The sequence below is a fragment of the Mytilus galloprovincialis genome, chromosome 8 (genome assembly GCF_965363235.1).
Source record: "Mytilus galloprovincialis chromosome 8, xbMytGall1.hap1.1, whole genome shotgun sequence".
NCBI classification, from domain to species: domain Eukaryota; kingdom Metazoa; phylum Mollusca; class Bivalvia; order Mytilida; family Mytilidae; genus Mytilus; species Mytilus galloprovincialis.
The window spans coordinates 74,083,385-74,097,181 of NC_134845.1; the positions used below are offsets into that span (position 1 = coordinate 74,083,385).

Consider the following 13,797-nt stretch of genomic DNA (forward strand, 5'->3'; position numbering starts at 1 on the left):
ACTGGTATATATGAGGTATTCCTCTCGACAACTGTTATGAATGAGGTATTCCTCTCGACAACTGTTATGTATGAGATATTCCTCTCGACAACTGGTATGTATGAGGTATTCCTCTCGAAAACTGGTATGTATGGGATATTCCTCTCGACAACTGTTAGGTATGAGGTATTCCTCTCGACAACTGTTATGTATGAGATATTCCTCTCGACAACTTTTATGTATGATGTATTCCTCTCGGCAACTGGTATGTATAAAGTATTCCTCTCGACAACTTGTATGTATGAGGTATTCCTCTCGACAACTGTTAAGTATGAGGTATTCCTCTCGACAACTGTTATGTATGAGGTATTCCTCTCGACAAATGGTTTATATGAGGTATTCCTCTCGACAACTGTTACGTATGAGGTATTCCTCTCGACAACTGGTATGTATGAGGTATTCCTCTTGACAACTGGTATGTATGAGGTATTCCTCTCGACAACTATATTGTTGGCAAATCTTCTAGATGTATAGAAAATTTGATACATGAGTATTTTTCAATAAAAAACATTTCTTGTCCCAGCCACTTTAAAAAATATGTTTGATCTTTACAAGTAATATTTTGTGCACTCAGTACATTTAATCATTTAATAAGATTTAACATTTTTAAGCAAAGAAACATACTATTTTTAGAGGGATTAATAAGATATTGATTCCTGAACGATTCAAAAAATTTACTCTTTTTTCATGATATTCATGCAAAACAAATAACTAGGGTTAGTTTCATATAACTTTCAGCACCTATGTTTTTATCAACATAGAATATAGTTGCTGTCAACTACAAAACTTTTTGTCAACTACGAAACGGTTTTGTCAGCTACGAAACTCATCAAAATGTCCACTACGTAACACTAGTTGTACCTTCATATATATGAAAGACTGTCTAATCTAATCGAAAAAAATGGTTCTCAAATTCAGAAAAAAAGAGATCTTTCTAGTATATAAAGTAAAACAAATTGGAATGTCAATAGAAGACATTAAAATCCCATAAGTTGTGCGTTTAGAAGCAGTTTCGTAGTGGAAACAGTATATAAATTATAAAAAAATATTTAAGATTGCAACTTTTATTTACAAACAGGTCTATAATAGTAGCATTCAAAATAACTCTTGAAATAAAATTTTGAACAAGTTGATTTTCCGTTTTTTTAGGTCTGAATTTCGCACTTTTATTAAATGCCCACATAAGTACTGTATATATTTGCAAACTTTGTTATCAAAATCTTACATATTACTGAACAAAAATATTCTCGTTAATGCAACCTATACGGTATGGTTTTTAAACTTTGGTAGATACAATGTTACAGTAGTTGTCTTCTTGGCAATCATACCACACCTCCTTACTTTTATCTCATGATTAATGTCAGTGTACTTAAAATGTCTTGATTGATCTTGATCTGTTGTACCGGGCATACACATTTTCAAGTTTAAATCCTTAATAAATCCATTTATATGCAAAACAAAGGTCACCAAACACCATATGACTCCGGCCAGACTTAACAGAGAATCAGCTTTGGTTTGACTACGTTGGGGATAAAATCACGAAATCCCGCACGTGAAGCAAGTTTCTGTCGAGCATCCCAGAGAAATGTATTTTAACACAAAGTCAATACTACCTTTAAGCTCCTTGCTTTTTCTCTAGAAGCAGTCGAACACAAACGGCATTAATAGGAAAGAAAGTAAAACGTTCTTACACTCCCCAAAGTTGTCAAAATGTCTTTTTCTGCTTTTTATGTTTCTTTGTTACATGTACAATTGTCCTTAACTTAATTCTATGACAAAAATGAACTATATACTATAACAACATATATAAAACACAAATTGTACATGCATAAAATTAATATACAGTTGTAAAGAGAATATGACAAAGATAAATGATACTACACAATACTGTTGACAAAGGCATTCAATCATTTGACTTCTGTCATGTGGTAATCTACAAACGAACTATGTGTAAACCATTCTGGTTTTAAAGAAAACTATACATAAGTTGTAATGATTCGTATTAGGAAGAATTTATATGCACGTGGCACCTCCACGTAGGTACCATACGATTGTATTGTGCACATTGTGTGTTAATTACTGTAATATAATGTGTTTCCAAAAGTGTATAATAGTTGCAGCACTTTGCAAAATTGTTATTGAAGGAAAAGAATTCCTTATTGAAGCAGAAGATGAGAGAACGGATGGTAACCATGAGTTATTACCGTATCGTAATGCATCGGATCATAAAGCAGTTCTTGTAAAAGGAGGAACTTCTCTTTCAATTAACTTTTGTCTCCGCCAGAGGTCGTTTGTTACAATAAGAAATATAAGATATCTTAATCTTAAAAAGAGCACGTTACTAAATATTGTTGTGAATGAAAACCTCAACTATGGATCTTATTTTGCCGTTCCAAATTACAATCAGTCAAATGTTTTTAATGACACACGAAGTTTTTCAATAGTACATCAACTTGAAGCAGGTTGGAATATTTTAAAAGTATATGCTACAAATTCAATCGTACTTGATATGTTTTTACTAGAAGTAAATGACAGTAAATTGAATAATATGATATTTAGTTGTAAAGTTATTTGCATTCAACAACTACATTTTCCTCCGAGAGCGAAATCTGTTGTGACCCCAGCTAATATGGCACAGAATTCATTCTTCACCAAGTGCGCTGAAGTGGACAATGTTGACATTCCCATTTATCATCCACATGTTAACGCATTCTCTATAACAGCTCGATTGCCACAATACAGAACATTTGCAAACAGACGACAAGCTAATTTAACGTTCTGTCCACATCTAACGCAGACGTTATGGCGATTTGATAATTTTTCTGTAACTCATTTTTCAAAAGAAATGTATGGCAACTTTACATTCTTGACTTTTCAAGAGAATAATTTAAGTTCTATAGATATAAACGTAATTTTTAGACAGAAAGGACAACACACCGGTAGCATTAATACAGATATGGGATCACAACTTTTTCTTAAATTTATTTCAGTAAGAAACGACGTATTTATTACATTGAGATATAAGCACAGAAATGGAAGTATGGTTACATCCGAACGTAAACGATTTAGTGAATCACATCTTGAGCAAATGTGGAAAATACCGGATTATACATGGATTGAAACCGATTACAATTACATTAGTCTTGTTCTTTACACAAAAGAGTTATCCCATCTAAAAATAGACTACTTAAGACTTGATAGAAGACCATTTATACCAGACCGAACTATCACTTTGTACAAAAGTGACAACATCATCATTGAAGGTGTTCAAGTAGACATGTGGTGGCGTGGCCATGATAGAATGACAATTAATATTCATAGTGACAATTCTCACCAAGGCTTTGCTTTTCTAAGACTTTATCGTCCAGTGCCGTGGACACAGGGATATAGCCAGGTATTTATCTTATATCAAGACGGAAATGCTCGATTTTTGCCGGTGTCTCCTGAAGGATTAGACTGGATCCCTTTTGGAACTTCCGTTATTCTTGGTCAATGTAAACACGACTCTATCCGACCTTATGTATCTATTACACAAGTGGATATTTATCCTGACGATATGAAGTTGGTTATATTCTTCAAAGATGGGGGATATTTAAGAATGACATTAAAAGTTACCGAAGACTTTACCCAAGCTTACTTTGACAATATTGTTTTCATGAATGACACATCAATGTATCCCTTTGTAACAGTACGTTCCATGTATGTAGAAGAAGGCAACACAGATGTGGACAGTATCAAAGTTGATGATGTTAAAACTTTAAACGTTATTGATAACTGGGGAACTGTGCCAGGAAAATCGTTTGCATTTCACAGGAGATGTTTGTCTAGACATTTAACACTCAGTCCTGACATACAAATAGATATATTAAAAACTTAACAAATCGAGATCGTCCTTTTTCCCACCAGGTACAATAGCTATCTCTTTTTAAATATACTGTAATTGCGTTAGGAGTTGAACAGATGTATAATATAAAAGTAGGAAAGAATTGCTCATCTATATCTTATAAGTCAACGTGAAAATGATGAAAAATTGTAAGTAATACAAAACAGAGTAGTACAATATTTTAACACATCTTTCGTTCTAAACATACTAAGATCAGGTATATCAACACCGTACGTCCCATATATAGTAAGATAAGGTGTTTAAACACAGTACGTCACTGACAAAGTAAGATCAGGTGTACAGACAAAGTACGTCCCAAATAGAGTAGGATAAGGTGTTTAGACACGGTACGTCCCAAATAGAGTAAATAAGGTGTTTAAACAGAGTACGTCCCAAATAAAGTAAGATAAGGTGTTTACACACGGTACGTCACAAACAAAGTAAAACCAGGTCTTAAGACACGATACGTCACAACTAGAGTAAGACCAGGTGTTTAGACACGGTACGTCACAAAACAAAGTAAGACCAGGTGTTTAGACATGGTACGTCACAAACAGAGTAAGATAAGGTGTTTAGACACAGTACGTCACAAACAAAGTAAGATCAGGTGTTTATACACAATACGTCACAAAGAGAGTAAGGTAAGGTGTTTAGATACAGTACGTCACAAAGAGAATAAGATAAGGTGTTTAGACACAGTACGTCACAGACAAAGTAAGACCAGGTGTTTAGACACAGTACGTCCCAAAAAGGGTAAGATAATGTGTTAAGACACTGTACGTTCCAAACAAAGTAAGAAAAGGTGTTTAGACACGGAACGTCACAAACAAAGTATTACATACCAATAATGCAGCTTTCTACACCTCCTATGCCCTTGAAGGAAGCAGAGTCCTTACACAGGTCTATGGTTCTGTTAACTGCCACACTCACTGGTTTACCCTGTGGTCCACCACCCGTTTTTCCATGGTCTCTCTTCTTTACTGAAAAGATCTTCTTTGCCTCTTTCTTTGTGTTGCCCCACTTATCTTTACACTCCTTGGCTGACCTATGGGCAACACCAAGAAAAGACACCATTATGGAAATCCTTCCCCAGACTGCTGTCTTTCTTTTATTGGTCACAGCACTACCAAATTTGTCATTAATGACAGCATAGTTCTTTTCAACTTCATCTTGGAGTACATTGATTTCTGCTTCCGAGAAATTCGGCTTTCTTTCCCTTGTTTTTTTTTTTACACTAGACTCAGTACATGCATTAGCAGAAGGTAAGTTGTTTATGGAGAAAGTTCAGAAAATCTGAATTATGGGTAACTAAAATAGCCTCTAAACCATAGTTAAGATTTAACGACAGGTTAAGATATGTTAACGGTCACGTTAGCTAACGCTACCGTTAAATCAACTTGAACAACAGCTTTTTAACCTTCCGTTAAGTAACGCCACGTTAAACTATTTCACGACACGTTAAGGCTAACGCTACCGTTAAGTTAACGACAAGTTGAACAACCGGCCCAAGGTGTTTAGACACGGTACGTTCCAAATAGAGTAAAATAAGGTGTTTAGACGCGTTACGTCACAAACAAAGTAAGATAAGGTGTTTAGACACGGTACGTCACAAACAAAGTAAGATCATGTGTTTAGACACGGTACGTCACAAACAAAGTAAGATAAGGTGTTTAGACACAGTACGTCGCTGACAAAGTAAGATCAGTTGTTTAGACTAGGTAGGTCCCAAATAGCCAAGGATAAGGTGCTTAGACACGGTACGTCCAAAACAAAGTAAGATCAGGTGTTTAGACACGGTACAAATGTACGTCACAAACAAATAAAGAAAAAGTGTTCAGACACGGTACATCATAAAGAGAGTAAGATGAGGAATTTAGACACAGAACGTCCCAAATAGAGAAAGATGAGGTGTTCAGACCCAGTGCGTTTCAAATAGAGGAAGACTGGGTATTTAGACACATTTTGTTCCATGTGAGTAAGAACATGTGTTAAGAGACGGTTCGTTCCAGGTGAGTAAGACCAGGTGTTTAGATACGATGCGTTCCAAATAGAGTAAGACTAGGTGTTTAGAAACGGTGAGTTATATGTGAGTAAAACAAGGTGTTAAGACACAGTACGTTCCAAATACAATTATACTAGGTGTTTAGACACGGTACGTTCTAGGTGAGTAAAACCAGGTGTTAAGACACAGTACGTTCCAAATACAATAAGACTAGGTGTTTAGACACGGTACGTTCTATGTGAGTAAAACCAGGTATTAAGACACAGTACGTTACAAATACAATCAGACTAGGTGTTTCGTTCTAGGTAAGTAAGACCAGGTGTTAAGACACTGTGCGTTCCAGGTGAATAAGACAAGTTGTTTAGACACGGTACATTCTAAATAGATGAAATTACAAACAAACAAAAATGATATGCCAACTACTTTACATAAACCATTGTTAGATATTAGTCAAAAAGTTATGGAAAAATTTGTTAACTATACTCAATAATGCACTAAACCGTTAACTGTGGCAATTCAAGTAACAGTTTATCAATAAACACATATGTTTTAAATAATTGAATGATATTAAATCAACGATAATGCAACAAATTATAAATACTAGAACTTGATCAGAAGTTGCCGTTACAAAATGCATTTTAAACACAGCATATTTGCTGAATTTGAAAAAGAAGAAGAAAAACACGTATTATACTTATTTCACAGAATTTTTGTATTTCTTCTTTTTGTTTAAGAAATGTTTTCATAAAATTGAATATTTATTAATAATTGACTTTTTTTTATTATAAGACTTTATCTATCCATCTCTAATTTTCTAGTATGTACTCATGATATTCAACTGCTTCTTATTTTCTCCCCCCCCCCCCAAAAAAAACCCCCAAAAAACGGAGATTTGCATGACGTTCACACTTTACGTCGTTGACGTTGCCTCGGAAAATAACTATTTAGGCACCAATTTGCTATTACAAAACTTATATTAACCTCCAAACACAGTAAGACCAGTTGTTTCGACAAATCTGTTTCGACACGGTTCGCTTTATATAAGAATACTAAGACAAAATCATTCGACATTGTAACATTAAAATTGGTGACCCAAAATTGGGGTGGCAATTTCTGTTTTGAAGTCTTAAAAGATAAAGGGTCTAGCAGATATATCTAGCATCATTCGGATCCTTGCTAATCTATTTGCATAAATTAGCTTCTATGGATACAGTTCTGCCTGGAAATAACACTAGAACGTAGTATCTCAGAGAAAGCTCTAAAGATAGAGGGTTTTTATACTATAATAGCTCTTGTTTATCTTACATGTACATGTACTATTAGGTACTCAGAGAATGCAATATACATGTTCAAGGAGAAAACATTTAAAATGATCCAAATGGTGTTTATCTGACAATAGAAATATTACGATTTCGAGACATAAGTCTTGATGGGCAATTTCCATGTTTTGTATGTGAACTTTTTCTGACACTACATCACCACAAATATCAAGAAAACTGATTGTCCCTAAATGTAGCATAAATCTTTTCACAGTTATAGTTTACATTTTCAGCCCTTAGCCTATTCTAATCCATGTACCTACATATGATATCTGATTCATTGTAAATGTAATTCCTGGATATATAAGAATAACATGTAATGTTTGATATGCATCAATAAGAGGTACCCAATGACATATAACAATAACAATTCAAATGAAATGTTTCCCACTGAAATTTTAAACAAACAACAATGAGTCAATCATTTGAAATTGCTTTAATCAAAGGAATTAACGTGGACAGAATAAACGTGAATGATTATCTAATTACCTAAACATGACACTTGACACTTAAATAACTATTTACTGGCACATATACAAATGTGGTCTGCTAGTTTATATATGTGTATATTATAGTGCACTTGTGTTTTATAATTCTATTTCCATGTCTTTTTGTTTTAAATAAACGGACTTAGTTTGTTCACTGAAAATCTTCTCATCTTTAAATTTGATTTCCTCGTTGATTAATGATATAAACTTATATGATAAATATGATAATTGCAGGTTATTTTTACGCAACTTCCCATTATTAGGAAGTAGTATAACATGTATAAACAATCACACCACATCTTCCTATATCTAAATAATATCTACCAATATATAGACAAGATGATTAGATTCATAGTAGAGTTGAGAAATGACTTTTAAACTAAACAAAAACAAAAAAATCTGACTCAGACAAAAAAAAAACAAAAAACATACCCCCTCTTTTTGAAGCTAAATGGTTGCTCCATTAGTTTACTACGTTTGTTGGTGGTATTTTGACAAATATCCCAGGAAATGAAAATTGTTGCCATAGAAACCAGTTTCATCTTGTTTGTGTTACTTAACATGCATCTACGTAATCGTTCGATGGTCTAATTTGTCCTCAGATGTTATATACAAGTTCTAGTTCAGTATGTTGAAAATGAGCCAACACTAATTCTCTTGAGCACTGTAACTGTTTATCAGAATATTTCAAACTTATCGTAACATGGCGATGTACTTGAATTTCTATGTGGAGGTTTGCTGTAAAAACAAAAAAGTTTTAACGATATGGGAATAATTATCATTCATTATTTATCATAATTGCAGCACCACAAATTTTGTAAAATGGTTTAAATTGATTTTGAAACATTTATCATATATATATATATATAATCGAAGCCACAGTTTGTGATGAGGAAAGATGAAATATCAAAACAAAATGATGTGCATAAACATATTGTTTGATATTAGTCGAAAAGTTATGAAAAACATTGATAAATTTACTTCATAATGGACTTAACTGTAAAATTTGGTAATTATAGTAACAGTTAATCAATAAAAAAGTACGTTTTAATAATTGAATGATATTAAATCAACGACAATTTAACAACTTAGCAATCCAAAAACCAGAAGTTGACGTTACAAAATGCATTAGAATTAGAGGAATAAAGTAGGAGAAACTAGTTTTTTAGTATGGACCTTACAATTGTAAGTCTTTTATTTATTTGCCTCATTTGAAGGAATAAAAAAAAAAAGAACACATGTTAAATACTAATTTTACAGAATTTTGGTACATCTTTTTCCTTTTTTTCCAAAAAAAAAACTGTATTTTTCACTAAAAAGTTTTCATGAAGAAAAATGTTAAATTTATTAATCATGGACTTGTATTTTTTTTATAGGACTTTATTTATCCATCTAAATTTTTTCTGATATCTACTCAAGATATTTAACTGTTCCTTTTCTTTTTATATATACTAAATAAATTATTTTGGCAGTGATAGATTTTATAAGTGGAAAAATTAAAAAAAAAAATCTCGAAAGGTTAAAAAGAAAAATAGCACCGACCCTCCCTTTTTTATACTGAAAAGGAAAATAGCAAAACAATCTCTGTGTTAACAGTATATCAAAAACGACACAACAATAGCAGAAACAGATACCAGTGGCGGATCAAACACTTTTTGTAAAAGGGGTGGGGCACTGACTCGCCTAAAAGGGGGGCCTGCTCATGCTGCTTCAGATATTCACTATATAATCAACCAAATTTTTCCAACAAAAACAGGAAAAGGGGGGGATGGATACATTAGTTACTTTTGGTGTTGAACTCTTCTATAATATATTGCTTTAACTGTCCAATTGCTTACATTATAGCATAAAGTATCTTTCAAAATGAAAAATATGCTTTTTACAGTCTACCAGGTCTATTAAATATAAATGTTAAGGATTTTGATAGATTGATCTCTAAACTCCATTTAGAACATTTATATCTTAATTTTATTGTACATTATCTCTCAGGATTGCATAATAATTAACACTGTATTATATGTCAGTACTGATATTTAAGGTCAATGTTCTGTAAATGAGCTAGGTCACAGTTGTCGGTAAACATTTGCATACAACTTTTGTCTCCTTTGTTACAATTATAAATTTTATAATAACTGAAAATAGAAATCTTATGCATTTGTTCCTCTTCACCCTAAAATTTAACTAAGGCCACACCAATTTGATTCCTTGTTCGACGGACCCGCCCGCACCTATTTTTTTCAAAACAGATTTTTTTAATTTTTTTTATATTCCCGCTTCCCGCATCCGGAAATGTAATCATGTCTATTTCCCGCACCGGTTTTTTGGTAAATATTATAAAAAGATATCAACATTGGTTTCTTTCCCCCTTAATTACTTATATTCCCTATAAATAAATGTTCGTTGTTAGAATAAAGTACAAAGAACTTCTGAAGGATTTGCCTTCAACTGCAATTATATTATATGCTGGCAAAACAAAATTATCTATAGCCGCTGCATGTTTATGCACCTGTCCTGATTGATCCAGGGACCTGTCGTTCAGCAGTTATCGTTTGTTGATGTTGTTCATTGCGTTTGGATATATAAATTAGATCGTTGGTTTTCCTGTTCGAATTGTGTACGCTAATAATTTTGGGATCCTTTATAGCTTTCTGTTTGGTCTGTACCAAAGCCCTGTGTAAAAGGCCGTACTTTGACCTGTGTTTGTTAGTGTCAGGTTGAGAACAATCCTCCCTCAGGCTCAGACAAGGGGTCATTTTACTGATGTAGAAAAGAAAATAGAAATACCAAGGATTTGTATAGTTCTTCTATACAAAACAGGGGTCGAAATTAGCGCTAGTCCGGTAGTCCGGGACTACTAAAATTTGCGTCGGACCAGTAGATCTTGTCAGCTGGTGGTCCGGTGGACCAGTAGAAATTTGTCAATAAAAATCACTGATTGCATCGCAATTTCCGTTTGTTTACAAAACAATTTACCTGTGAAATCAATTACACGGTACTGGGGGGTATTACAATTGATCAAGTTAATTAATATCTCGGGTGAGCGTCCTTCACAACAATACAAAATGTGGAAATTCCTTTGTTACTGTCTAACTTATGTAAACGAAAGCATCAAAATAAAATTAAACATCTGTCATTTATATTAGTGTTTGTCAAATTAATGTCATTTTTGCAGGACCAGTAGAGTTTTCAGTCCACTGGTCCGGCTGGCTAGTACACAAAAAAGCTTAAATTCGACCCCTGCAAAACCTTTGAAAACTTAGAATTTTGTACCCAAAAGAGGAGAGTTACATCATATTTTAAACAACTTTTTCTAAAAGAGGGGTCCACTTATTTTGAATAATATTAAACTGTTAAAGTAAATGTATTAATTTAGCATGGTTAAAGTCCCGGAATATTACAAAATTCTTGGACATGTTTTGACCATTTAATACTAGATAGATATATAGTTCTTTGAGAAAATATGAGCCCTTTTGTACAAACAAATATATTATAACTTATGTTGATCCCTCATAAAACATGTAAAAGGGATATTTATAACATTAAGGGGTTGACCCCAAACTGATTATGACTTGGATTGAGAACTGTCTCATTGTCAGTCACACATACATAGACCAGATTTAATTTTTTCTTGGTAAACAGGGAAAAAATACTTCAGAAATTAAAGAAATGTCAAAGTACTAGTTATAAATCAAGTTTTATTATTGTCAAAACCTACTATTTTATGTTTACAAAAAAAAAAAAAAAAATAATCGCTCGCCTTTACTTTTCAAGCTTCGTCTCAAAAATTTGCAAATTAAATATTTTTTTATTAAAATTTTCAAATCGCTCGCTCGCCCCAAATTTTGGAGTCCAAAAATCCGTAGAACAAGAATTTAAATTGGTGTGGCCTAAATAGATTCTTTAAATATATGTGAACATTTTTATCGAAAACACAAGCATGTTTATTTTGTCGTACAATCACCAAATCCCCAATTATGAAAAGAGGGGGGGGGGGGGTAGGACCTTTTATCGGGACTCCGGGATCGGGTGTTTTTAAGCTCGGGATTTCGTGATGGTCCTTTTTGGATCCGGGAATTCTTTTTTCGAATTTCGGGATGTCGGGATTTAAATTCCTTTAAGTTCGGGACCTCGTGATTTCATGTTTTTAAGCCTGGGATTTCGGGATTAGGATCCCTCCTACCCTCTCTCAATTATAAATGCATAGATGTTTCTTAAGATATTGTTGATACATAAACTTCCGTTTAAATGATACGAAAAAAAAAATTGTTGGTCTTGTGTAAACAATTTATTACTACATTAGTATAAATGATAAACGGTGAAAGCTTTAATTCAATTCAAAGTTTTATTGCCATATAAACTTTACAGTTTGTGACATATAAAAACAACAAAAACAAATAAAGACAATAACTAAGTAACTCAATATATATATTTTTTTACACAAATTCAGGTAAATATTAAAGGGTCTCCTGTCCTCAGTTCCATTGACTTTTTTTATAAAGGATCATAGATTATTCACTTGTGTTGGTGTTGAAGGGTTAAGTATATATGTAACTTTGTCATTGTCAGTGAGATTAGCAAATGAATTACTTTCTCTGTTAATGCAATTAAAATATGTTAATCTAATATTTGAATTATGAGAACAATTTATTTAGAAATGTTTCTCATCATCTAGTACTTTGCAAAGGAATTTTAAAATGCCTTCCTCTTTCAATTAATAACGAATGGTCACTGATTCTAAGTTTTGTAATTAATTTTCTAAGTTTGAGTTAGAGAGGTAAGGTTTGATCAATAGATTTGGCTCAAGTCCTTTATAAAAAATTAATTTACTTTAATCATCAATAGATCTCAACTTATTCATCAACAGGTTGTTGTAGTATGAGTTTATTTGGGTTTTAATATAGCTTTTAATATTTTTAATTGTTTTAAATTATCACAGGTTTTTAGTCTATCTACATCAACGTTAGGTTCAGAAAGAATAGCTTTTGCAAAAGTGAACCATGAATAGGAGCCACTAGAATCCAAAGTTTTAGTTAATTGAAAAAATTCATGTAATAAAGGATTCAAGTTTGAGGTGAAAAGCCTTGCTAAATACATAATAGTTTGGGATTTTATATGACATTCAATAGGCAGTCTTCCCAATTCGTTCCTTGTACCAAAAGTTGAGGCACTCTTGTTAGTACCAAGGGTAAACTTGCAATAACCCAGATGCAAGTTTTCTATTGGAGTCTTGTCAATAAAATTAAATGGGTCCACAATTTTTCCAGAAACCAAAGCTCTTTTTTTAGCTTTGAAATATGTTATATATGAGTCCAAATATGTTATTTCAGAATTATAAGTCAACATAGGTCTCACTAAGGTGTCAAATAAGTTATTGGACACTCTGATAGGAAGGCTGCCAAGAGAATTAGTATATGTTTTGATAGAAAACAAAACCTTTTTTGCCTTTTTTTGTTAATTCAGCTGTACTATGACTGAGATTACCATTTGATTTAATCAGCAGACCTAAGTAAGGATATTCTAAAACATTCTATATTTTTTGGTTTTTATATACAAGTATAGATGTTTCAGGCTTTTGCTTTGTTGTTGAAAAGACCATACCTTTTGTTTTATTTATGTTTAGAGAAAGCTGCCAGTTTTCACAAAACAAAGAAACGTTATTTAGACTATTTTGGAGACCCTCCTTAAATTCTGATAGTAATAAGGAAACAGGAGGGAGCCTAGTTTACTATTTATAAGCTCCAGTGAACTTGAGTTGTCATCTTCCAAGCCTTTAGTGATATCATTTATAAAAATATTGAACAAAGTAGTACTTAATGAGTTCCCTTGTTTCACACCTCTAGTAATGCCAAAATAGTCAGAAATGTGATCTTTATATTTTAAAGAGGATTTTGTATTTAAATATTGTTGTTTTATTACTCTGTAAAAAGACTTTCCTACTCCCATTTTGTATAATTTATATAGAAGGGCTGTCCTCCATACAAATGCCTTTCTTAAGTCAATGAAGCATGCATAGATTTTTTTGTTATTTTTGTGAATATATTTGTTAATTAAAGATTTTAATATGAA

General features: G+C 32.7%; 1 protein-coding gene across 1 annotated transcript; it reads left to right on the top strand.

The window, feature by feature from the left end:
• Positions 1-1,995: 1,995 nt before the first annotated feature.
• On the top strand, positions 1,996-3,921 carry LOC143043512 (uncharacterized). The gene has a single exon (XM_076215794.1). It carries the CDS (start codon positions 2,057-2,059, stop codon positions 3,914-3,916), a length of 1,860 nt encoding a protein of 619 aa, XP_076071909.1. The 5' UTR covers positions 1,996-2,056; the 3' UTR covers positions 3,917-3,921.
• The last annotated feature ends 9,876 nt before the right edge of the window (positions 3,922-13,797 follow it).

Bases quoted from the DNA above. Each gene is read 5' to 3' on its own strand.
- LOC143043512 (XM_076215794.1), top strand. From the start codon at position 2,057: ATGCACGTGGCACCTCCACGTAGGTACCATACGATTGTATTGTGCACA.